The sequence below is a fragment of the Rhinatrema bivittatum genome, chromosome 6, assembly GCF_901001135.1.
Source record: "Rhinatrema bivittatum chromosome 6, aRhiBiv1.1, whole genome shotgun sequence".
NCBI lineage: Eukaryota > Metazoa > Chordata > Amphibia > Gymnophiona > Rhinatrematidae > Rhinatrema > Rhinatrema bivittatum.
The window spans coordinates 31222157-31248405 of record NC_042620.1 but is presented as its reverse complement, the minus strand read 5'-3'; the positions used below and the strand labels follow the sequence as shown (position 1 = coordinate 31248405).

Genomic DNA, 26249 nt, shown 5'->3' with positions numbered 1-26249 from the left:
TCATTGCCAGAAGATGTGGTTACAGCAGTTAGTGTAAAAGGTTTGGATAAGTTCCTAGAGGAAAAATCCATAAACTGCTATTATGGTAATTAATAAGCAATAGTAGCTTGTGATCTATCTAATGTTTGGGTACTTGCCAGGTTCTTATGACCTGGATTGGCCACTGTTGGAAACAGGATGCTGGGCTTGATGGACCCTTGGTCTGACCTAGTATGGCATGTTCTTATGTTCTAATGTTATTAATAAAAGACAAGTCAGCACCAACCAGCAATTCATTATAGAGAATCTAGGTGGCAATTCTGCCAAAGTGCTCAGACAGTGAGCACTATTTTACAGTTAAAACTGGAAAAACCACGAGTCAATCCCACGATTCAGGACACGATGCACCAGTGCACGGGACTGGAAAGCAGACCCTACCACCTCAGAAGCAGGAATACTTCCCAACTGATTGCTGAACCCCCCCCCCCCCCCAAGCATGTCCTGTGCTGCCGTGGACGTCTGGTGGCAGGCATTACCTTAGCAGTTTGCAAATGCTGCTCCTGTAGCCCAGTCGTCTGCTTGCTGCTGCCATGCTGGGTGGGACTGGAGGGCGCGCAGGGAAGAAAGCCAGGGCTGCAGCAAATATCAGAGAGACGAATCCAAATTCTAGGAAGTGATGAGAGAGTTGGGGGTGGGTTTTTTTGTTTTTTTTTGTACAAATGGTTATTGTTATAAAACTGTCTGCAGAAAGGAAGATACCCTTTTAAAAACAGAGTATAAGATTTACACATCCCATCTGAACTAGAGTTTAATAATGGAACTGTGGCACGGCTGACCACCTCAGTACTTCTGTCATACCTCCTACCGCAAGCCCAGAGATGCAGCAGTACAGCCACGATGGTCTGGGGCCGGGTGAGGAGGGGCGGGGGCAGGCAGTACACTTTCATTATCTCCAAAAATAAGATAGGATTTTAAAACTGCACCTCCGGTACATAGCCATTAATAGGCTATAAATTTAACATAAGCACCTTCCTCAAAATTATTGCCCTCTCCATTTTCATGATTCTTTACATAGCTTCTGATATTCTGCATTACCTACTCTAAATGCCCCATTCATCTTATTTCTAAGCTAATCCTTAGCTTCCAAGCAAAACTTCCTCAGATCTCACCAGCGATGGATATCCTATTGCTTGCTCCCCACTTCCTATCCAAATAAATTTTATTTAAATGCTTTACCACCTCTGTTCAAACATCTACGAACCATCAGAAAAACAGTAACATCATGAAATGCAATCTTTTAAATATGTAAGGTGTGCAGTTGTTCAACCAGTCAATGCAAGGAGGCTGTTAATTCCCGAGACTGAATGAAAATGGTTTATAGCTTTGCTAATCCAGTGGCTTAAACCCAAAAAAAAAAAAAGCATTTCTGTACTGCCAACTGTATATATGAAAAACAGGGCTCCATTCTTGGTTTTGAAATTGTGTTTCCTGCTATCTTGGCTGACTCTACATAATTATATCCATTTCCTTCCCCAAAGTGCAGCGTCTTCAGAGTACCTGGGAGGGCTAACCCATGCCCATGCAATGACAAAATTGCTAAGGGCTATCCAGGCAGTGACAGGTTCAGTGCTTCTAGGCCACTGCTAAAAGGACAGAACAACACAGAGAAGGAGTGAAGCCCGGCACAAAAATCATTATCCTAAAAGGGTGGATGGATGTCGTTGGGCAGGGGAATTATCTGCAAGAGGCAGAGATTCTCGTATAGGTAATAAAAAAGCTTATTGCTCTGCTCTTTACATCTTAATAGATCTACTAAAGCGATTCCTGCGAATAGATGTGATAAAATGCTGCGACAATTATAGCAGAACCAGGCCCCGTCACAGAGAACGTCCTCTAAGCATAAAACTAGCAAGTAGAGAGGCATCCAAGTATCTAGTATTTCGGCACTGGAAAATGTCATCTGTAATATCTCAGATCTCTGAACCTTTTACAATGCACGTTAGATAAGGACATTTCTGCTATCTGCTTTCCTCGCTATGGGGGGGGGGGGGGGGGTTTGGATTAGTTTCTGAAGCCACCAAGTCCTTAAAAAGTGGAAACACAGAAAAGAAAGCAGTGAACGTGGGCTTTAGTAGCTGACTTATTAACAAATTAAAAAAAAAACAAAAAACGGTCTCTTTCCATGGCTAAACAGGGAAGCCGAAGGCGGCGGCGTGCTAAATGTTAACGGCCTGCCAGACAGTCTGAGTTATGCTACCCATGGCAGAGAACCAACCACATTTTTTGGAGTAGCCTCATTTGCAATCTCCCTTGGGCTTTGCTTCAATCCCGAAGGGCAAGTGGTGGAGAGAGAGATGAACACTTCCCCAGTGCTAACGGCAAGGCCGCCGGCCGCTTTCCTGCCGCGGCTACCAAGTAGATTCTGTGGCATGGGTTAGGAAATTCTGCAAGAGAATCTTCCAGATCCTGCGACATTTACAGAAAATGTACTACGGTTGCGCAACACTTGTTTCCTCGCTCATGTATTTTTATTTAGAAATAAGGGACAAAAAAAAAAAAAAGTTGTAGGCGAAACCGCTTTGTCAGACTAACTCATGACATCTGTGACTAGCGTTTGAGAGCTATCGCCCCCTTCGTCAGGTCAATGAAGAAACAGCACAGTTGCACTGGGTTTAAACACTACACGGTCAGCTAGACCTCAGATTGCTCTCACTGCTCAGGAACAGGGGGAGACAGGGAGTTTACTTGTGCTAATGCGCCATTTTGTCACGGCTTAGTAAATAGGGCCCCCACCAGTGAGGCTGTTGCCCAGCAGGAGGAAGCTACAGCGCGGAGAAGCAAAGACAATAAAATACTGAAAGGGAGGAGCTCGACTGCTTGCATTAATAAAACGCACCGCTTTACAATACCTGCGTACATTACCGCCTCAATACGATCCCTTATGTAGCCAACGTGCCCGGGCGATGGTAACAGAAGTGTTTTGTTAGGAGCCGGAACAACCAGCGGTCCAACCAGAAACGCGCAGGCTCCTCCGAGGTAATTAACCATTCCTGCAATAGCCGTGGCAGTGGTGCGCTCGTCTGGAGAGAACCAAGTCATAGAAAGGAAGGGAGCGGCGTTGATCACTGTTGGGCTTCCCAGTCCATTCAACAGCTGCCCCGCATGGATCAGTCTGAAACAGATAAAGAATTTATTGCAGAACGGAAGGAATTTTTTTTTTTTTACCATCCATAAAATTATACAGAGGTAAAAAAAATGTATTGATAAAATAAGTGAAATCAGCATAAAATATTCCCTTTAGGACACGGGGCAATCTCCACTACTGACATACAAGGAAACTGACCGAACACGCTGTACAAAGCCTTGTGCTGAAGCTGGATATATGCAGGGCGCAAAAACGTTCCAGTCGCCAGCTCAGAACCGGCGAGTCCAGCACTGGCCCTCGAGAGCAAGTGGGCCATGAGGGTCTGCAGGCAGGAAGAGTCTCTCTCAACACGCTACTGCTCCCGTATCCGCCTGCCTCCCCGCTTCATTAATCGGCACGGAGAGCTGATCATCAGAGCTCAGGAAGCGGCAGGAGCAGCGGGGCCCGGTAGAAGCGCCAGTGCCTGCGACAGGCGGGAAAGATGCCAGCCAAGAGGCAGGAAGGCAGAGCAGGATGCAGAAAGCCAGGACGGGGCAAGGGGGACAGGATCAGAGGCTTTGCAGAAAGGGAAGAAGAAGAAGCTGGGCTTCAGCACAGAGGGAGGGAAGAAAAAAGGAGCACAAGCAGCTACGAGACAGATAAGACAAGCTGCAGAGGAGGGGACGGCGACCGAGAGGCGCACAACTGGGGGGGGGGGGAGAAAATAATCCGGGCGAAAGAGGAAGCAGGACATTCCGCAGATCTTTCTGGGACCCATTAGAATGCCAGTAACCCCCTACAGGCCGATCCAATAAATCAGCGTGGAAAATGGGTGCGCCGCGTTGAGCCTCTTCTCCTGGGCGCGCTGCCAAGGAGGCGCGAGGGACAAATGTGCGTCCAGAGTGGCTCCTCGGCAGCGGGCGCCCAGGAGAGGTCCGGCTGTCAGCGGGTTAGGAAAAGGGATGCTCAATCTCACAAGCGTCTGTTTTCCTAACCTGTGCTCATTAATTCATTCCTAACCTGACCGCCGGCATTTTTTGTTTTTTTTACATTCTGTCCTTTTTATTCCTCTGACTTAATGTCGCCACAATATTAAATTGCAGGAAGTACAGAAAACGGCCTCAAATGCCTAATGCGAAGGTTCCCAAACCTATCCTGGAAGTCCCCCCCAGCCAGTCAGGTTTTCAGGATTATCTACAGTGAATATGCATGAGATAAAGTTTGAATACTGTGGATGCAGTGCATGCAAATTTCATCTCATGCATATTCATTATGGGTTCTCTGAAAACCGAAGTGGCTGGGAGTCCTCCAGGTTAGGTTTGGGAACCACTGGCCTAATGGTTCCCAAACCATTTGGCTGTGATCCAAACCTAATGGTTTGGATCACAGCCAAAATTTGAGCTGCCATGGAGAACATGGAATAGGAAAATTAGTTTCTTACCTGATAATTTTCGTTCCTGGAGTACCAAGGATCAGTCCAGACTGCTGGGTTATGCCTCCCTTCCAGCAGATGGAGTCAGAGAAAAGCTGAAAAGCACCCCCTAGATATACTGGTGTGCCACCTGCGATCCCTCAGTATACTCAGTATCAAAGCAGAATGAAACATATCCCATCCTGAGTTTTTTGGGGTTTTTTTTTTTTTTTTTTACAAGAACCAATGACTAGAGCAAAAAGTATACTCTAAAATACCAGAAAACCTTTTTTTTTTTTTTAAACCAATAACATGTTGAAAACAACTGTGAAGAGAAGACAACAGAAATATAACATGAAGACCAGCGGACTCTCCTGTAATATACATTCTTGGGCAGGCATCTGGACTGATCCTTGGTACTACAGGAACGAAAATTATCAGGTAAGAAACTAATTTTCCTTTCCCTGTACGTACCAGGATCAGTCCAGACTACTGGGATGTACCTGAGCCGCTTTAAATGGGGTGGGACCCAGAGAGTCCCGCTCGAAGCACACTGCTGCCAAAGGACTCTGCAGCCGGATCCCGGACATCCAACCAATAATGTCTAGCAAACGTGTGCAAAGACTTCCAAGTAGCCGCTCTACAAATTTCCTGGGGCGAAACACATTGGCTTTCCGCCCATGATGCCGCCTGAGAGCGGAGAGAGTGAGCCTTGAGACCATCAGGAACAGGGCGCCCATGACATATATACATGGAAGCAATAGTATCCTTCAACCAGCGAGCGATGGTAGCCTTAGACGCCATATGTCCCTTCTTTGGACCATTCTACAAGACAAAAAGGTGATCCGACCGCCGGAACTCATTAGTGACTTCCAAATACCGCAAAAGTGTCTGCCGGACATCCAATCGCCACAAGTCTCGACCGTGAGCAGAATGGGTATCCTCCTCCGAAAATGATGGCAGGTCTATTGACTGATTGATGTGGAAAGCCGAGACCACCTTAGGCAAGAAGGAGGGTACCGTCCTCAGGAACACTCCCGAGTTTATAATACGCAAAAATGGTTCCCGGCACGATAACGCCTGTACTTCGGAGACCCGACGCACCGAACAAATAGCCACGAAAAAACTGTTTTGAGAGTTAAATCCTTCAAGGTGGCACGCTTGATGGGCTCAAACGGCGAGACGCAGAGACCACGAAGAACCAAATTTAAGCTCCAGGATGGACAAAGCGCTCGCACTGGAGGACGTAAATGCTTGACACCGGGTAGAAAACGAACCACATCCGGATGACCTGCAACAGAAGAACCTTCAATCTTACCAACCAGACAGCCCAAGCCCACCACCTGTACTCTAAGAGAATTATAGGTCAGGCCCTTTCTCAAACCCTCTTGTAAAAAGGCTAGAATATGCACTATAGAGGCCCGCCTTGGGGCCACATTCAACCCACTGCACCATGAATCAAAAATCTTCCAGACCCTAACATAGGCAAGGGAAGTGGAGGTTTTGCGGGCCTTAAGAAGAGTGGAAATTACGGCTTCTGGATAACCCTTCTTTCTCAGTTGCCTCCTTTCATAAGCCAAGCCGCTAGACAAAAGCGATCCGCTTGATCGAAAAATATGGGACCCTGCCGCAGAAGATTCGGGATGTGCCCCAGACGCAATGGACCTTCTACCGCCAGGTTGACGAGATCCGCAAACCACGGTCTCCTCGGCCACTCCGAAGCCACTAGAACAACCAGCTCCTGGTGGGATTCTATGCGTTGTAGAACTTTCCCCACCAGCGGCCAAGGGGGAAACACATAAAGTAGAATGTCTGGAGGCCATGGAAGCACCAGAGCATCTATCCCTTCCGAGCCGTGCTCTCTTCTGCGACTGAAGAAGCGAGCTGCCTTGGCGTTGATCCGAGTCGCCATCAAATCCAAGCGTGGGGTCCCCCAGCGGCAAGTTATGAGCCGCATCGCCTCGGATGACAGTTCCCGCTCTCCTGGGTCCAGTCAATGCCGACTGAGAAAATCCGCCTGGACATTGTCCACTCCTGCGATGTGGGAAGCCGCGAGACGGTTTAGATGACGCTCCGCCCAAGCCATCAACAAGTCCGCCTCGGAAGCCACTGGGCGACTTCTTGTACCGCCTTGCCGATTGATGTCCGCCACCGTTGTCGCATTGTCGGACAAAACCCATACTGCTCGGTGATGAATCAAGGGAAGAAAGTGACGGAGGGCCAAGCGAACTGCTCTGGTTTCCAGCCGAATGATCGACCATTTGGCTTGACGAGGTGGCCATCGCCCCTGCATCGAACTGGACTGACAGACTGCTTCCCAACCTGTCAGACTGGCATCCGTCGTAACAATGATCCAAGGTGGAGTTTCCAAGTCCACCTCTTGAAGATGTGCCAGTACCAACCACCAACTGAGACTGGTCCTGGCCGGCTCCAATAGCGGTAATTGCAGCTGATAGTTCTCGGACTTGGGGTCCCAATGGGAAAGCAGTGCCCTTTGTAAAGGTCACATATGAGCAAAGGCCCATGGGACCATGCCAGTGTAGAAGCCATATGCCCAATAACCTGTAAATAATCCCACGCCGTGGGCAAAGGGAGAACCAAAAGGCGCCGAATGTGATACATTAAGTTGTCCATCCTTTGGTGAGGTAGGAACACCTTGCCCGCCCGAGTGTTGAAGAGGGCTCCCAAAAACTCCAATTTCTGGGACGGCGCTAGATGGCTCTTGTCAAAATTGATTATCCATCCCAACGACCGCAGTCTGTCCACTACAGACTGCACTGCTATCCTGCAAAGAGCCTCTGACTTTGCCCGGATCAGCCAATCGTCCAGATGATGAACTAAAATACCTTGGGGCCGTAGGGAAGCTGCTCCCACCACCATCGCCTTGGTGAATACCCTGGGAGCTGTCGCCAACCCAAAAGGTAGGGCGCAGAACTGGTAATGCTGTCCTAGGACCATGAACCGCAGGAACCTTTGATGGTGCGCTTGAATGCCTATGTGCAGATAAGCCTCCGTTAGGTCTAAAGAGGCCAAAAACTTGCCCTTTTGGACGGCCGCAATGACTGACTGCAACGTTTCCATCCAAAAGCGTGGAATGCGCAAGGCTCGGTTGACCTGCTTCAGGTCCAGAATCGGACGAAATGCGCCTTCCTTCTTGGGAACCACAAAGTAAACTGAGTAACGACCGGTCCTGCACTTGGCCGACGGGACTGGAACCACGGTTCCCAGTGCTCACAACCGAGAGAGCGTCTGAGCAATAACCTGTTTGTCCGGGGGACCGCAAGGCGACACCAGAAATAAATCGCGGAGCGGCCAAGCAAAATCCAAAGCGTATCCATGACTTATAATATCGAGAACCCACTGGTCTGATGTGATCTTGACCCATTCCTCCCGAAAGAGGGACAACCTCCCTCCAATTTGTGGAAAGGAGTAATGGGCCAGTGCCCCTTCATTGTGAAGTCTAAAGAGAATTATAGGTCAGGCCCGGGGGCGAGGGACCCTCTCGACGGCCAGTGGGTGCTCACTGCTCTCCTCTATCGCGGCTGCGTGAGCTGCGAAGAATTCTGTCAGCTCGGGGGGCAGAAGTCTGCCCCGCCCCCACGGGACGAGGGAGCAGCGGCCATTTCATAAGTGAAACTATGAGGGGCCCCCGAACGTTGAGGTCTTCTGCCTCGAAAGGAATGAATCCACACCTGCGACCGAGATGCTGACTGTCTCTGTGTGAAGGAAGAACCTCTTAATGCCCGAAAACGACACTGACCCCAGAACCGGCCTCTAAAGGTGCCGGACGAGCGAAACAGTCTAGGTTTGTCCTCGGGAAGCTTATAAACTTTGTTGTCCCCCAAGACCTTAATAAGCTGTTCCAGCTCATCCCCAAAAAGCAATTTTCTCTTGAAGGGAAAGAAACCCAACAGGGATTTGGAGGAGGCATCTGCTGACCAATTACGGAGCCACAAAAGCTGCCTTGCAGAAACCGCCGATGACATTATGCATGCAGAAGTCCGTAAAAGATCATATAGGGTGTCTGCTGTGTAGGCGACCACCGATTCCATGCGGTTAGCCTGTTCTGCCTCCTCCGGGGGAAGCTCCTGGGTCGTAAATATCTGTTGAATCCAACAGAGAGTGGCCCTCTGCATGAGATTGCTACAAGCCGCGGCCCGGACACCGAGAGCAGAAATCTCAAAGATGCGCTTCAACAAAACCGCCAGCTTCCAATCCTGAAGATCCTTAAGCGCCGTTCCGCCAGTCACAGGAATGGTGGTATGCTTAATGGCAGCCGTGACCGCTGAATCTACCTTGGGAAGCTTTAGAAGGTCTAAGGAATCGCTCAGCAAGGGATACAGCTTCTCCATAGCCCTGCTGACTCGCAATGAAGCCTCTGGAAAATCCCATTCCCGGGAAACAATCTGAAGCAACTTAGGGTGGAAAGGAAAGATCTGCGATGGGCCCCTAAGCTCTGCTAACACAGAATCTCTGGGAGCGGAATCCATTTCAGGCTGCGGAGCCGGAATTTCCAGTTCCTGCAGCACATGTGGAATCAAGGGGTCTAGTTCATTCTTACTGAACAAACGAAGTATCTGGGGATCATCCCCTTCCACCTGAACATGAGCGTCCCCATCGCCACCCATATCCGGGACACCAGTGTTATGTGAGGGACCCGCCGTCTCAGATAAATCAGGTTCCTCTGCCGGGCGCGGGAGACGGACCCCTGTCCTCCCCTGATCCAGCCCGGGCCTGGGACTCTTAGGAGAGAGGGCAGGGGAGTCCTCCCAATCAGCTTCAGCGTCTAAATAGGTTTTGTACATCAAAAGAATAAACTTCGAGGAAAACTGATGTGGCTGTTTTAAGGGCCCCCCCCCACCCGGAGCTGAATGGGGGGGAGGGAGGGTCCAAATTTGTGCCAAAACACTGAGGACGTAAGGGAGGCGGGTCCTCCTCTCCCTCCGACGCTGCCTGCGCATCTGAACTCGGCGCGGCCAAAATGGCCACTGCTCCCTCGTCCCGTGGGGACGGGGCAGACTTCTGCCCCCGAGCCGACAGAATTCTTCGCAGCTCACGCGGCCGCGATAGAGGAGAGCAGTGGGCACCCACCGGCCGTCGAGAGAGTCCCTCGCCCCCGGGGAGACATTGGGAGCAGAAACCCTCCCGAGAGAGCCCCCGACTCCCCGCAGGCAGAAGCCAGCGGCATATCAAAGGCGGGCCCGACACAAAAGCGTGAGGGGAAAAAAAACCAAACAGCAGAAGTCAGCCCTGTGTCGGACCGGGTGATGCATTCCACCCCCTCCGGAGCCCCGGGGCCGATTCGGGCAGGCTGGGGCTGAACAAGGGCTGTGCTTTATTATTATAAAATTTCTTTTTTTGTTTTTTGTAAAGAATTCAACTAAAGAAAACATGCACAAGCCCTGTTAGACATAATATGGCTGACTGATCAAATCACTACAAGCCCCCTTCAGGGGAAAAAAGACATCCCTGGAATAGATTGGGGAGAGTGACCGGCCCACCGGTAAATACTCCTCAGGCCGCCGAGGATATGGGCACTCCGGGTACCTGGCGTTAGGGCATTGCTCTGCCAAGCCTGCCCTAAGGAAAACCCCCACTCAGTCAGCGTCACAAGCAAAACTGCACAAAATTAATAAGAGCCAAAAGTTCCTCTCTCTTTTTTTTTTTAAACAGCAAACAAAGGAAGAAATTTGGTCTAGTCAAAGGTCCTACAAGACAGTCAAACCTGTACAAACAATGGATAATCAGAATAGGATCAGGACCGCAGGTTATGCCTCTCAGTCTGCTGGAGTCAGAGAAATACTGAGGGATCACAGGTGGCACACCAGTATATCTAGGGGGTGCTTTTCAGCTTTTCTCCGACTCCATCTGCTGGAAGGGAGGCATAACCCAGCAGTCTGGACTGATCCTGGTACGTACAGGGAACTAGCCTTACCCCAAGAGTAGATGCAACCTGCTTAGGTGTAGTAACAATCCCAGACATAAAAGGGAGCCATAGTAGGAATTAAGAGACCCTCAGACTTCAAAGGGTGGTGGGAATGCAATCGATCAGCAATTCTCTCCAAGCAACTATTAAACATTTCTTCTGGGTGACTAGAATCCGGCAGCAAACAAGAAAAGGAAGTAACCACAACCTTGAATTAAAGTGGCTAACAAAAAGGTTAAAAAGCAAAGGCGTGAGAACAGACCCTTCCAGGTCTCCACAAGAAAGAGGCTTCAACTTAAAGAGAAGCCTAGACCCATACTCCACTCCCAAGGCCAGTTTAGCAAAATATGACAAACCACATCAGAACGGTCTTACTAAGTCCGATCTCAGCTATACAGTAAACAAGAAGTTGATGATCAATTGTGTCAAAGGCCATGCTCATGTCAATAATACTAGGAACATGTCCTGCCTACCATCGGCTCTTAATCTGACATCGACAAAAGCCATTTCAGTATTATTGTCCTTTATGAAACCAGACTGATGAGGGTGCAGAATGTCAGTTTTGGTTACAAAGTTATTAAGTTGATTAAAAACAACTTTTTCAAGGATTTTAGATGTAAACAGGAGATTCAATACTGGTTCATAACAGCAGGGTTCATGGATTTATTTTTTTTTAAATAGGATAGGATGGTCTTTAGCATGTTTGAGCAAAGGAGAAACCACTCTTGTGAAAAGACTAGAATTCACTATTGGTGCAATACATTTTGCAAGGCCCAATTCTGATTTCTTGACAGAAAAAGAGGGTATAACATCCAAGTGGGAGGTAGACTGACACCCAACCTTTAGCAAGCAATCAATACCCACTGAAGAAGTCAAATTAAATATAGAGAAATGACTACTATGGACTATAGAGGTAGTCTCAGCTTCAGTCTGTTCAGAAAGAATCAGATTGTGGAGCTTGCACATCACTGCTAGAAAACTCGTCAGAAAGTTAAAGATTTTTTCCTCAGAATTTGGGAAACCCATCAGATGGAAAGATTATAGTTTGCTAAAGATAACTCCACAGGTAAAGCAGGGCTGAACACCTATGGTCGGCAGTTTTCTGCTTATGCCACCAATTGCTCATAGTGCTAGATAAGCTGCTAATGCTACAGTCAATTTCTATCATCTAAACAGGGAGAGTTAAAGAGGGAGGAGGTAAGGAACAGATCCTTTCATGAAAGCATGGAAGAGAGTATAACAAGGAATAGGCTCTGCTGATAAGGAGACATAGCAATGGCAATGAGCACTGAGTGATGACTCAGGTTCTATGAAAACGCACAAATATAATGCACAAAAAAAAAATAAAAATTTGAAGAGTATTTCAGGGTTTTAAGAGCCTTGAAGAAAGGCTAGTAGTGTTTTTCGTTTCTTTAATCAAAAAGATCTTTTGTCACAGAATCTGCCCTTTTATTTATGAATACAAAAAAATGCTTTGAAGATATCAAATAGCCCATTTTTCAGAGATAAAGACCTAACCACAAACCTATTCTGGTGGTGCACATGACAGCTCAGATCACAGCATAACATCACTGGTGCTAGCATATTAGGATCTGAGTGAAGTTGTCGTCACCCTGTCGGGGGTCTCTCTGTGGTGCTGTTACCACTTTCTAGCTGTCAAGACTGTTTGAGAAAAACATCAGTGTCGTAGGTTGACATTGCCAGCATCTGCAAGGCAAGCCATTGCTTCTATTTTGTAACCTGCGTTTTAAAATTATTTCAGCTTGAAAAACTTCACTGTTTTAAGATTCAGGAAGAATTTTCTTACAAAACAAAATACACGAGTCGCTGTAGCACGCATACCTCCAAAATTGTCCCAGTTATTTTTCTTCTGGGTGTCTGAGCGTTTGAGGTTCATGACAACTCCTCTTACTGAGCTACTCGTATCATAACATACCTACCCATAAGCCCCTGGTACTGATCCATTCACCATTTTAGAACCTCACTACCAGCAGGAATGGCCAACTGTGGACCTCTAGAGTCATAAACGGGCCACATTTTCAGGATATCCACGATGAATTATGCGTGACAGATTTGCACACAACGGAGGCGGCGCATGCCAATCTCTTTCATGCATATTCATTACGGCTATCCTGAAAATGTGCCCCATTTGTGGCCCCTCAAGGACCGAGCTGGCCACCCCTGCATGACCAGCATTAGCAAGATGTGCCTGAACCATTAAAAACGTATGAACAGCTAAGGAGCGATCTTGGACAATGATCCTTTTAGGGGGGCAAGAAAGAAAGGGATAACAACGCAACCAATAATAAATACTGAACCTGAAAAGCAGCACCTCAAAAAGAAGGACAGGTTACTTCCGCTATGATTTATGGCGTGGATTATGTCAGGGGGGGTCTCCTACTCTACCCCACACCTTTTTATGCCCGGGGAGCATCGTGCTCTCGCAACGGCCTTCCGATAGGCTCTACAGGAGGGTGAGTAAGGAACCTTAGGAAGCCAGCAGTGTGTTGCATACTCAGAAATACCCAAATTACAAAAAAAATAAAAATAAAAATGTATTAAAACGTGTTCTTCTTTGGAGGTAAATCTATATTACTGTACTGTACCACTCTACACTCACAAAGGGGGAAGAGGGGAGAAAAATAAAGTGACAGGAGGGGAAATGGGAAGAGAGGGGAGAGTGGGAATTACTAATTTTTGGGCGAGTGAATAAGAGGGCTGAGTGAAGGGAAGGAGGGGAGATGGGCCAGTAAAGTGAACAGAGAAGGGAAGGGAAGATAAGAGGTGTGAGATGGAAGGGTGGAAAAGGGGGGTGAGAGAGGGGGAAAATGAAGTAACATACACACACACACCTCCAGGGGCAGAGTTACCAGAGATTTAGAAATGTAATTTATTACTAATCCAGGTTAATAAAGGTGCCCGATGTAATGCAGGGAGAAAATTATACAAAAACGGGAACAAGGACTCCACTTGCACATCAAATATACTGCAAGAGCCCTCATAAGCAGCCTTCATTTGTCTTGAGCTAGTTGTGCCTATTGTGAGGGCTCTTGCACTATATTAGACTAGCAACTGTACCCCTTCTACGCCCGGGCGGCGAGCCTGCTTATTGGCACATATGCTCTTGCATGGAAGCGTTAGCTGAAAAGGAAAAACTAAACTGTTTTCACCCAGGGCAAGGGACGTGGAGGCACATTTGCTAAAGCCAGGGCTGGCAAAGTTTATTTACCAAGCTGTCTCTCGCACTCCTCCACACCCCCTCTCCTCTCTCACACACACATTCTCTCTCACCGGCATTCCCCTCCCCTCATATAGGCTCCCTCTCTCTGAAACCCACACTCAAGCATCCCCCCACCCACCCTCTCTTACCTCCCATGCTCTCTCTCACACCCTCCCCACCCCCCTCTTACCAACCATGCTCTCCGTCACCCCCCCTCTCTCACACACACATTCTCTCTCACCGGCAACCCCCCCATATGTTCTCTCTCACACTCTCCTGCTCTCTCTCACCCTCCCCGACACACATTCTCTCTCACCAGCATGCCGCAGGACCCGCGCCGTTTGCGGCGAAGATGAAGGCCCGGCGCGCCATTCATGGCACACGGAGACCTTCCATTTTCGCCTTGAGCAGAAAATAGCAGGGGAGACCCTGGCATGCTGCGAACGGAGCGCGTCCCGCGGCACAAGCTCCATTCGCGGCGAAGATGCAGGCCCGGGTGCACCAATCGCGGCACACGGGGGCCTTCCCTTTTCGCCGCGAATGGCACGCCCGGGCCTTCATCTTCGCCACAAACGGAGCGTGTGCCGCGGGACGCGCTCCGTTTTGTAGCTGGTGTTGTGACATGACCGCTGCACGGCGTGTTTGAGCCTCCAAGGCGGCCAGGGAGCTGCCTGCGCATGGGGAACATGCGCGAGCACCGACGGACAGACTACCAAGCCCGATATATTATGGATGTGCATGTGGATTCCTTGTTCCTGAAATATTACTGTCAGACTATGTGGCAAAGCCTTAGAAACCCTGCCCCCTCGCATTCCCCCATTTCAAACCATCAAAAGAACCAGACATTTCCCCACCCTCCCCTCAATATCATGCAGATCTCTCATATGCATATTCATCAGGAGTATCCTGAAAACCTAACCAGCGCGCAGCCCTCGTCGATACGCATGTGAAGCACCTTAAGAAAATTAAGGCTGGTGGCTGGTTTAGAATCTCAGTAAAGCATAAACCGGGAGTAACACAAAAACTAGACGTTCAATAGATGCGTGCAATGATATCACAGAGTAATAAACACCAGCAACAGAAGACATTTTAAGATTTAAAAAAAATACTAAGATTACTTGATCTTTATTAGTTCCTGCTTTTATGTGCGTTATCTAGGAAAGACAACTCTGTTAATAAAAAAACAAACAAAAAAAAAATCCCACCACACATATTTCGAGACATTGGCCCTTTTTATGGCCATAAATTAATCAGCCTTACCTTCTTTTTATTAATGTATCTGTCACAGGCACGCATTTTAGCCCAGCTCCAGCTACCATTAGGAAGGCAGTTAGCAGCACCGTCAGACGTAGACCTAAGATAAAATATATTATTTATTACAAGATTTGGACGGCTTTTAATATGCAGAACTAGACAATATTTTATGCACTTCATCAATGCTCTGCAAAAGCCTGAGCAGTAAACTGAAAAATAATCAAAATGCCACAAAGCCAGACTAAGGGACCAAGTTTTGATTGCTTTCTTCAGCAAGTACTGCCTTTCCGACATACGATCCTGTAAGTGCTTTAGTGCCACAATAGAGCGACCGTATACTGCAGAAAGCTGCCGGAATTTCTCAGTCCCTGCTGTCACAGGTTTATATTCATTCTAAATTCTAAAACCAGGTTAGGGGAAAAAAAAAAAACCCACAAAAAAAAAATAAGAATCAGCCATTCAAATTCCTTTTCCAGAATCAATTAAGTGCCCCCCCGCACACACCTTCATTTACATTTTTTCATTAAGGTATACAACCGAAGGGAGGCAACGATCAGCTTACTCACGTCCCCAGGGCCAACAGGAGGGAGGCCTTCAGTTCCCCCCCCCCAAGTCCTGTACTCTCCAGTACAACTAGCACAGCAGCTTAAGCCTCCTAGGTCCTTCACCTCTCGCACATTCGCAAATCATAATTACGTGAAAGTGCAAATCGATGCCGAGGCCTTAAGGCGGTTGCAAGTGTTACTAAATCAAGACTGGAAGAGCTGGGTGGCAAAGCCAAAGGAATCAGGTCTGCAGAAGTCATGGGGAGCTCGCCTTCTTTCCAGTTCCCCTCCCCAAAACCGTAGCTGAGGCCCTGTTCTCGCCTATTTACTAGCATGGGAGAAAAAAAAATCTTTAGTATACGAGCCCTGAAGAGTCTTCACAATACATACCACGTAGGAGAAGCTCAGAGATAGTTATAGTTGAGGTATTTGCATTCCGTGGGGCTCTCTTCAGGCACAAGATGTTGTACGACACAGCGTGTATCTTTGATGTTCAAAACTAAGAGGTCAAAAGTCATTTGTTCAGCTAAGTTCAGACTTAGCTGGATGAATGGTTGGATTTGAAAATCCCCCACTGCTGGCTGCTTCCGAGTTATCCGGCTATGTAGTTAGCTGGATAAGTTGGAGGTGTTCCGGGGCCAGATGAGTTTATCCAGCTAAATCCAATATTTAGAGTAAGCCGGATAAAGCTCTGTGGCTAACTCTGCTCATGCTGTAGAGCAGTTCTAAAGGTATCCAGATAAAGTTAGCCAACTAATCTTTAAGACAATTGGTTATAGTCAGCAGCACCATCATGGTGCTGAATATCCCAACAAAATTAGCCAAAGTTTCCCTGACTAAATTTGCTGGCCAAACAGCTAAAAATGGGCCTCTAAATCAGGTCCCAACATTAGGTGGCTTGAGGTTGCCATGCTTGTAAAGTACCTTGACCACCTGAACAAGCATGCTTGGGCCACACACGAAGGATTTACTTCAGTTACAAGAGTGCAACAAAAATCTTTTGCAAGAAAATCTCATCACTTTAGTATTTTACCATAAACACAGTCGTTTTATTCTAATTTCTGTACGCTGACAGAGCAAGGCATTCCACCAAAATTTACAACAAGGCTTCCCGTTCATTGATATTACTTTTCACTTTATGAGACAGAGGACAAAAGCTATTATGTTTAGCTTCTATTACAATTCAGACAGACACATAGGCACTAGGCATTGTGAATGCTCTATGAAGCCTCAGGAATAAATGGCACAAGCCACCATATACTCGCCAAGTGATTTCAGCAACTCAACACCCAACGTCACAACTAGATAAATACCGGGCACTGGTGTGCCATGGTGCCTAGAAAATTATCTCAGGATATCTCAGGATTTGTCACCACTCCGTGGCTCAATGCATTTTCTGGGGTATTTATTTTAGATTTTTATATTCCACTTTTCGACATGTCAGTTACTACAGGTATTTCCCTATCCCCAGAGGGCTTTTAAGCCCAGAGGGTTTATAATCTAATTTTGTAAAACATAACAAAATGTGTGGTGACTATTGCTTATCATGTATTTAGGATAACAGCATAATAGGTTTCCATAAATACAAAGCCGTCATCACGCACTCTGATCCAACAAAAATTTGTCTCCGTGCTTTGTCTGGAGAAAAAGTCCATTATCCATTATAAAGGTAGAGTTGCAGAAATCCACTGCTTATTCTTGGAATAAGCAGCCTGGAATCTATCTACCTCTTGGGATCCTGCCAATTACTTGTGAACTGGCTTGGCCACTGTTGGAAGCAGGATACTGGGCTCGATGGGCATTTGGTCTGACCCAATATGGCAAGTCTTGTGTTCTTAACCAATAGTATCTGAGCTCTAACCGGACAACACATAGTGGAATATCTCAGGTCTGGCTATTAGATGAGTGCCTGCCCACTGGCACGGTAAAAAGTAACTGTAAACAGTCAGCAGCCAAAGAATGGCCACGCGCATGTGAACGCTCAAGATGCCATCCTTCATCAGGATAAGTGGGGTCCACATGGGAAGCACAAGACAAGCTTTTACAATGGAGCAATTGACTTTGTATCCAGACCCAGCCTGCCTATCAGCGTGTGCAAAGGAGGAAATGAAAGGAGTATTTCAACATATTGCAGTAAATACATACGCTTGCATAATATGATGCACGGCACATCTGACTGGCACCACAACACCCTCTTTTCTTCTCCTTTGGCACTTATGAGGTCAGTAAGCAAAGGATTTGTCTAAGATCATCTGTGGTCAGATCTTTTTTTTTTTTTTTATAACTTTTTCCTTTAAGATAAAGGGAGAGCCTCCTAATATCATCAAAGCCCCGATTGTTGGAAAAGCTCATGGCGCATTTGATTTAGATCGCTTTCACAATAAGTGCCCTGCTAATTGTAATCCTATTCCTTCTGATTCGGCGAACTCCCTTGCTTTCTCCAGTTCAGTCCTTGGATAATATTACTGAAGAAACTGCATCAGTGAAAAGTAAAATTATTCCTTGGAAAAGGCCTAGGGTTCCTTGAGATAACGAAGATTTATTATTTAAGCAGCACCAGTTGTGGGGAAAAAAAAAAATCAGTCTGAGAATAATCACTCTCTTTTCAATGTTGCATGCCGTGATTATAAATTAAGTTTTGCAGCTTCGAGAAAAGCTTTTTATAATTCTTGACTCGCCAATTTGCTAAATCATCCAAAAGAACTATTTTCAATCGTTCAGAAAGTAGTGAACCGCATGCGGGCTGAACAGAGTGGCGATGGTTTTACTCCTCAGGGATTCGCAAATTCCTGTGTTAAAGAGGTTAATTCATAAATTAGTAATTCAAGACTTCCCCCTTCTTCACCCACAAACTGAGGTGAATTCACTACTAGTTGTTTTAAGTTCATCTTGCCTTGAGGTGCTAGCAAATGATACTTGGGATCAGTTTGATTCTTTATGTCTTATGGAAGTGGAAAAGTGTAGGGGTATTATTTTTAAAAAACTCCATTTTTCAATTGGACCCTTGTCCTTTTCCTGTACTGTATGCATTTAAAAGACATTTTCTCAGGTATCTTGGCTAATTTAGTCAATTTAACTATATCTGACGGCCTTGTTCAGAGGGATTTGAAAGTAGCTTCTGCAGCCCGCTATTTAAAAAAAAAAGGGAATCTGACACCAGATAATCCATTATATTATAAATCTGTTTCGTCTTTGGCTACTTTAGGAAAAATCTTAAGAGAAATTTGTGTAATCGACAGTTGAATGACTTTTTAAATGATAATCTCTTACATCACCACAGTGCGGTTTTTGTTAAAACCACAGCTCTGAAACACTGCTGGTGTCAATCAGTGGTTTTCTTCTTCGTTCGCTAGGTAGCAATGGTATGATTGCCGTGTCCTTGGACAGCAGAGCAACTTATGACACGGTAGCCCATGAGATATTATAGCAGTGCGACAAATCGGTGGGTATTAGAGGTGTTGTCTACCAATGGTTTAAACCAAACTTGAACGAAAGAAAGCAAAAAGGTTTTTTCTAAGGGAGCTTGTTCTGACTGGTACGAGTTGCACTGGGGAGTACCACATGTCTCAATTTTGTCAGCGGCCCTTTTTAATATGTATTTGCTCCCTCTCTGCTTGATGATCGAACAATTTGGTATTGAATTTAGGGTCTAAGCTGACGACTTTCAACTTTATTTTCCTGTCACTCATTTCCTAGCAGGGACAGTTCAATACATCTTCCATGGTCTCCTCTGTTAGTTTTTGGATGAAAGAGAATTTGTTTTTAAATCTTGCTAAATCTGATCTTTTTTTCTCGCAAAAATATATCTGTACTGGATTTATATTTCAAAATGTAAGTGAAGTCTCCTACTATTAATGTATTTCCAGTTTCAGTAGCCTGTCGAACCTTTTAGCATTCCACAATCTGTTTCGCTATCCTGGCAATCTGGATGGCAGTGTACCCCCCACTGCTCTACTCTTTCTATAACACACAATTTCTATTACTAGAGACTCCAGAGTGCACCCTGTTTTCTGCAGAACGTTTGTCCTTCTTGACACAAATAGCACCAACTCTCCACCACTTATGCGTGTTCCGTTTATCAACGTTTCATTTGTTATTCCCTTTCCAACAGATCTTCAAGATAAGATATAGGCATAGTAGTTAATTTAGATCCATATTCTCCAATGCTTATTTTTTTAAACTTCTCTCATTTGCATACAATACCGAATTGTATTTTTTTTTTATTCCTATTCACAACCTACTTATTATTAGCATTTGATTTGGGCAATTTGGAATATTTCATATTTATCTGTTCCTCATCTAAATCCACTTGAGCTTTCTCAGTCCTTTCCACATTCTCTCTCTGTGGATACTTTAATTTCTTTACTTAGAAGATAATCACTCAAGAGCATAAAGTTCTGAGCAAGGTAGCGGCTTACCCCCATGACCTAGTTAAAACATATCTTCTTTTTAAGTGTGCTGTATTTCATTCTGGTTAAGGGGTGCAAAAAATAAATATATTCACAATACCAAAATTTCAGTTCTAGCCAGGTCAACCAGACACACTAATTTGGTCCTAGTTCTGTCCCACTGCATGCATGTATTTGTAGTTTAGACTCTCTTAGGGAAATCAACAGGACAAAGCCATGCATAAAAAGCGACTAAACCAGGAGTGGAATAGTCTGCTTAGCCGACCTGGGGCAAGCTTCCAATCCTAGTTCTAGCAGGCACCAGCAGCAGGGTAACTACCACAACAAACTTTTATATCTGCGGTCCCTAGAGCGCCCACAAAATCCTCAGAAGCAGAAACTTCATTAGCTACTAGAGATAACAAGTATACATGATCAAAACAGTATAAAACAATTAACAAGAAAAAAACCAAAGCATCTAAAACTCCAAAAGATAAACAAATTCATAGGATAGACCATCACATCACAGCCCAGATCCCTACAGCCACTTGACATGCTACCAGAGAGACAGGCAAGAAAACAAGAATAATTAAAAGAAAAAATAATACACATGCTAAGTTACCAAACCTAAGAGCACCTAACATAGAACAATAAACATGATATGCAATTCTTACTCCTAAATAGATCGGGCTACATAACCACCGGATGCAAAACCCCCAGGAAGACTTCATTAAGTCTAAAGCAAAAAATGATTCTACTATAACAGAGCCATCTCTAGAGAAGAAGAAAAAAAATCTCAAAACACTTATTCAGCTACTATAGAGCAGCAATTGATGTGGAAGCTCAAGATGAGTTTTGTTCCATGTAAATATGAATCTTCCTCCAGTATGGAAGGCTAAAAATAAGCAAAAGGAAAAAAAAATACAAAACGAGGAAGAATCCAAATGAAGATATATCTTTCACAAATAACCTATATTTTAAAATCGTACATTCTCCTCACATCACCACCACCAGGAGTTTGTAAATTCCTTCAAAAATCTTGCTTGCCAGAGAAGTGAACTTGCTGTGTAACTCTGTATCATTCCCCCCCCCCACCAAAAAAAAGTAATCTCTCTCTGCCCCCCTCTCCTCTGCACACCCTTCTCGCGCTCCTCCTCCACCGCCCCATGACCTCATTCCTTGCACTCCTGCCAGCTGACTCCATAGCCCTGTTGGTCTCAGAAAGTCCCACTAAGCTGCTGCTGTTGCCTCCTGAGTCTCCATCAGAGATGAAACTGATGCCCTCCATCTCAGGCGTCAAAAGACGGTTTCTTCCACCTCCTGGTCCCAATCCAACTCCGCTCAACAGCTGGATTTTTTTGTTTTGTTTTGTTAGCTCAACTTATTTATTAGAGTTTACAAGGCCTAACAAACAGCAAACAAGAAAAAAAAATGCAACCACAGGAAGATATCCCCCATCCCAATGCATGACAAGTGAACTACTACCTCTAATATCAATCACGAGGTTGAAAAATGCTGCACAGGATCCCACATTTACACCTGGATTTCTGTGAACCATAAGTACATTTTTTGCATCCCTGTTGCCACTTTAGATGGACTAGGGGGCATTCCATGAAGTTAGCAAGTAGCACATTTACGAATAATCGAAGAAAATTCTTTTTCACTCAACGCACAATTAAGCTCTGGAATTTGTTGCCAGAGGATGTGGTTAGTGAGGTTAGTGTAACTGGGTTAAAAAACGTTTGGATAAGTTCTTGGAGGAGGAGTCCATTATCTACTATTAATCAAGTTTACTTAGGGAATAGCCACTGCTATTAATTGCATCAGTAACATGGGATCTTCTTGGTGTTTGGGTAATTGCCAGGTTCTTGTGGCCTGGTTTTGGCCTCTGTTGGAAACAGGATGCTGGGCTTGATGGACCCTTGGTCTGACCCAGCATGGCAATTTCTTATGTTCTGTCCAATGCTGTTAAAGCATTTTGTACAGGTGAGATTTGAGGGAGCAGAGAGAATCTCTCTGCAGCATAGGTCTTATCCTATCAGAACCCACTGTATTTCTACTCCTGGATTTTTCGATCCTTTGTGGGAGTGGAAACAGATTTTCTGCCTGTTTACGTGAGAAGGCATTCTCTAGTTTTAGCCAAATTCCTCTTTAAGCCAACTCAGTTCCTTCTGTATTACAGATAGCTGTTAACTCTAAGACTCCACGTGGGCTTTCTAAGGTCTACAGCCCCACAGTTATTACATGGAATCACTCATCGTGACAATTGTTTTATTTTTGTCAAATACCAGTTTTTTGTAAAGAATTCCCCAAATCCGTTATTGATAGTATGTTCACAGATGCTGTTTGTTATTTTTAATTAATTTATATTAGATTTGAATATTTTATGAATATTTTGTTTTATTTTTTATGTATTTTATTGTTCTACAATGCAATTTACTGTTTTAGAATGTAAACCGGTATATATATATATATATTGAAATAAATAAATCCCTTAAATTGGGCCCCCTAAAGGCTACAGATAGATATTTGCTCTTGGTAAACTATAAAAGAAAATCAAGAACTGAGGTGGATGACATTCAGTGGAAAACTGCACTTCAGAGCCAGTCTCCAGCATGCCGCTCAACTTTACCAGCTAATTCAGTCAAACAAAAACTGAAAGAAAGCCATTATGGAAACAATTTTACAGCTAGAAACATTTTAAACCTGTTCCTGGTGACTCCATAAACAGCTGGGTTTTCAGGATATTCACAAAACAATTATGTATGAGGTAAACCTGCATTCACTGAAGACTCATATATGGTCAGTGTAACTTTTTTGAAAACTTGACTGGCTGTGTGGGTCACTAGAACACGTTTGGGATGCCTGACCGTGGACACTTCTTCAAAGACCGGGTGCAAACATCCGTGTTTGGTGCTTGCCTTTTTTTTTTTTTTTTTAAATTTCATGCATATTCATTAGGGATATCCTGAAGATCCTACCTGTCTGCAGCCCTCGAAGTCTGCTCTATTTTAATACAACCAACACATACCAAATGAAATGAAACCAACCACCTGAAGAGGGTCTGACCATGAATTTTGTGCAACCAATAAACCTAGGGTGTTATTAAAGTGGGTGTTTGTGGGCAATGGAAGGTCTGTTGTGACACTGACGATTGCTAATCATCTGCCCTTTGGATTCAAGGGGGGAGGTGACTGGGTGGCCATCTCGCTGAAGGAGCAAGAGTCCAGGCAGTAACAACTCCTTGCTACACACTGTAGGCCCACCGTCTCATAGATATCACAGAACAAACCTTGCCATTGGGACATGTACTGGTTTTGTCTCTACATCCCATTCTTGGCGCACAAAGTCACCAGAGCTTAGTGGAAGTTCCTGCACACATAGTGGGGCAGATTTTATAAATCTGCACACACGCGTACTTTTGTTCGCACACCAGGCGCGAACAAGAGCACCCGGGATTTCAATAGATATGCGTGTAGCCATTAAAATCCGGGGTCGGCGTGCGCAAGGCTGCCTAAAATCGGCAGCCCGCGCGCGCCGAGCCGTGCAGCCTGCCTCCGTTCCCTCCGAGGCCGCTCCGAAATCAGAGCAGACTCAGAGGGAACTTTCCTTCGCCCTCCCCTCACCTTCCCCTACCTAACCCACCCCCCCCCCCCCGGCCCTATCTAAACCTCCCCCCTACCTCTATCCCGAAAGTTACGCCTGCTGGAAGCAGGCGTAACTTTACGCGCGCCGGGCCGGCTGCCGCGCTCCATGTTCCGGTCTGGGGGCTGGTCCAGGGGCCGCTGTCACGCTCCTGGAACCACGCCCCCGGACACGCCCCCAAAACACGTCACTCCCGACACGCCCCCGACACGCCGCGTCACTCCCGGCACGCCCCGGGACTTACGCGCATCCCGGGGCTTGCGCGCGCCACTGAGCCTATGCAAAATAGGCTCGGCGCGCGCAGGGGGGGTTTGGGGTTGGTTTTTGGGGGTACGCGCGTACCCCTTTGAAAATCTACCCCAGTAAGTGCAGGACAATTTTCTTTTTCACACCTTTTATATTAATTATGTTTCCAAATCAAGACCGAAGATCAACAAATTTTTTTTCACTACAATGAAGATAGCACAGTGGTTCCTTTTTATACGATCTCCCATATAAATAAACATCAACTGTAAAGGGGGAAACTGCATACAAGGTCCTAACCAAATCACAATTTTGCAAATAGGGCAAATGCCATATTAGCATAATTCCTACCCTCTTTTTTTTTTTTAAAGAAAGATTTGGGACCTTAATTCCTTTCCCCACTCTCATGGAATTCATGGTTCCAATATCAGTATCATGCAGAGGGTGCAGGGACTGAGCAAGCTATACACTCACAGGCCTCGCAGCCTACAGACTTCTAAAGCTCGCTGCCTGCTACTCATACAATCGCTGTCAGAGCCACGAGAGGGAAGGGATCATAAGAACATAAGAAAATGCCACGCTGGGTCAGACCAAGGGTCCTTCAAGCCCAGCATCCTGCTTCCAACAGAGGCCAAACCAGGCCAAAAGAACCTGGCAATTACCCAAACACTAAGAAGATCCCATGCTACTGATGCAATTAATAGCAGTGGCTATTCCCTAAGTAAACTTGATTAATAGCCATTAATGGACTTCTCCTCCAAGAACCTATCCAAACCTTTTTTGAACCCAGCTACAGAGGTAGGAATGACAAGAAAAGAAATCAGAGGTCTGAGAATGCATTACCTTGGTATTGACAGAAGCATGAAGAAGCCTGCAGCTGGATTTACGAGACTTACAAGTTAACGCTATCAATATCACATTTCCATAATTTTGGGTCTTTGTACTCAGCTGCAATGTCTGAAAGTTCATCCTGCAATTTAGGTAGGCCCTCACATTAAAGACTGCTGTGAGATTTTCAATGTTCTTATATCATCAATGCCTATTATGTTAGCTACTCAGTTTTGCGGCTACCATATTAAGAGAACGCAAAACCACTCTCGCCGTGAGACATGATATATATATATATATATATATATATATATATGAGAGCTCTCCAGACCACCCAACCCTTCTCTTCATGTTTCAACCATAAACATCACAGAAGTCCTTATGGTCACATCTAAAGAACAGGGTTGGATTTAAGATTTTGGCACCCTTAGACAGAGTGCCCCAGTGGCATCCTGCCAGCACATGGCCCTAAAGTCAGCAGCAGCAGGCTCCTCTTTGGCCTGGATATTTGGTGCCTCCAAAATTTGGCACCCTGGGCAGTTGCTGTTGCTGCCTAAATCCGGGTCTGCTAATAAATGACAAATAGCGCATTCACAACTCTGTCGCAGGTCGATTCTTTTACTGGAATAAAAGCAGGTGGTGATTACAGGGTTTCATGAAACCTGCTGCCTCCCATATAGCAAGACTTGAGCAAGAGCCTTTAACCATGAGGGCAGTCTCAGCAGTTATACAGCCAGTCAGTGGTTTTAGGGATATCCTAGTTCTTGCTAACAGGATAAGCAGCTAAGATGGACTCTCTGACATCAGAAAAAATGGACATTGGCCTGCATGGCAATTTGCAGCCAAACGCAGATATGAGAGAGAGAGAGATTTTGCAATTGCTGTATATGTGACCAGCTTGACAGATTTACAGGCCCTGCCAGCCTGGATGGCACCAGTGAGGGCAAGAGACACATAAGGACAACCGGTGCTGTGTGAATGTGCACAGCCAGAACACTAGGGGCCTCTTTTGATAACTCTGGGGCCAATCCCAGAGCAGGATTAATCAGTTACTGTCAGATGTGACCAACTGGTAATGGTCATGCTGGCCCCTCTCTGAACCTGGAAAAAGAAACATGGGACTCTGAATGCGCAGGAAGCCGCAGTCTATCGAAAACTTAATTGTGTATTCACCTGAATACGCATGAAGCTGCTGAATTATGCATAGGTGAGCCTTTAAAAGCAGCAGGGAGCGAGCACAAGGGGTTTGTCGGTCAACTATCACCTATCCAGAAGAAGACAACAGCAACCTGAGTGCCACGGCCTACCCCTGCCTCTCCTCTGCACCTGGGCTGAAAGAAAGACTGACCCCCTCCAAGGTGTCTGGGAATAGAGGAGCAGAGTGCACCTTGCTGCTGGCCAGAAATAAAGTGAAGCTCTTCTTGGCTCTGGACGCCCTTACACAGCACCATATCCTGCCACAACACTTCACAGAGAGAAAACTGCACTGAACACCTGCGGCGTCAGTAAGAATTCAATTTTATTCCCTAGCAGTGGGTCAGAAAGATAGGCTTTTGAGCTCTTGTAAGCAAGGCTATGCTAAGGGATGTGATGTTGACATTAAATCTGTAATCTAATAAGCACCGTATGTCAAACACTTTTGTAACTATTGCTTTCTTATTTTTGTTTCTTAATGACAAATGCTGT

At 45.7% G+C, this 26249-nt stretch overlaps 1 protein-coding gene across 3 annotated transcripts in view; it reads right to left on the bottom strand.

Annotated features, from left to right (window-relative positions):
• Window positions 1-26249, bottom strand: part of SLC49A4 (solute carrier family 49 member 4) — a 92586-nt gene that overhangs the window by 63416 nt on the left and 2921 nt on the right. For all 3 annotated transcript variants that reach the window (XM_029605219.1, XM_029605218.1, XM_029605217.1), the window contains exons 2-4: window positions 14921-15014; window positions 2889-3151; window positions 516-645 (exon numbers count right to left, since the gene is read on the bottom strand). In XM_029605219.1, coding sequence (XP_029461079.1) covers window positions 516-645; window positions 2889-3151; window positions 14921-15014 — 487 coding nt within the window. The remainder of the gene's footprint in view (window positions 1-515; window positions 646-2888; window positions 3152-14920; window positions 15015-26249) is intronic.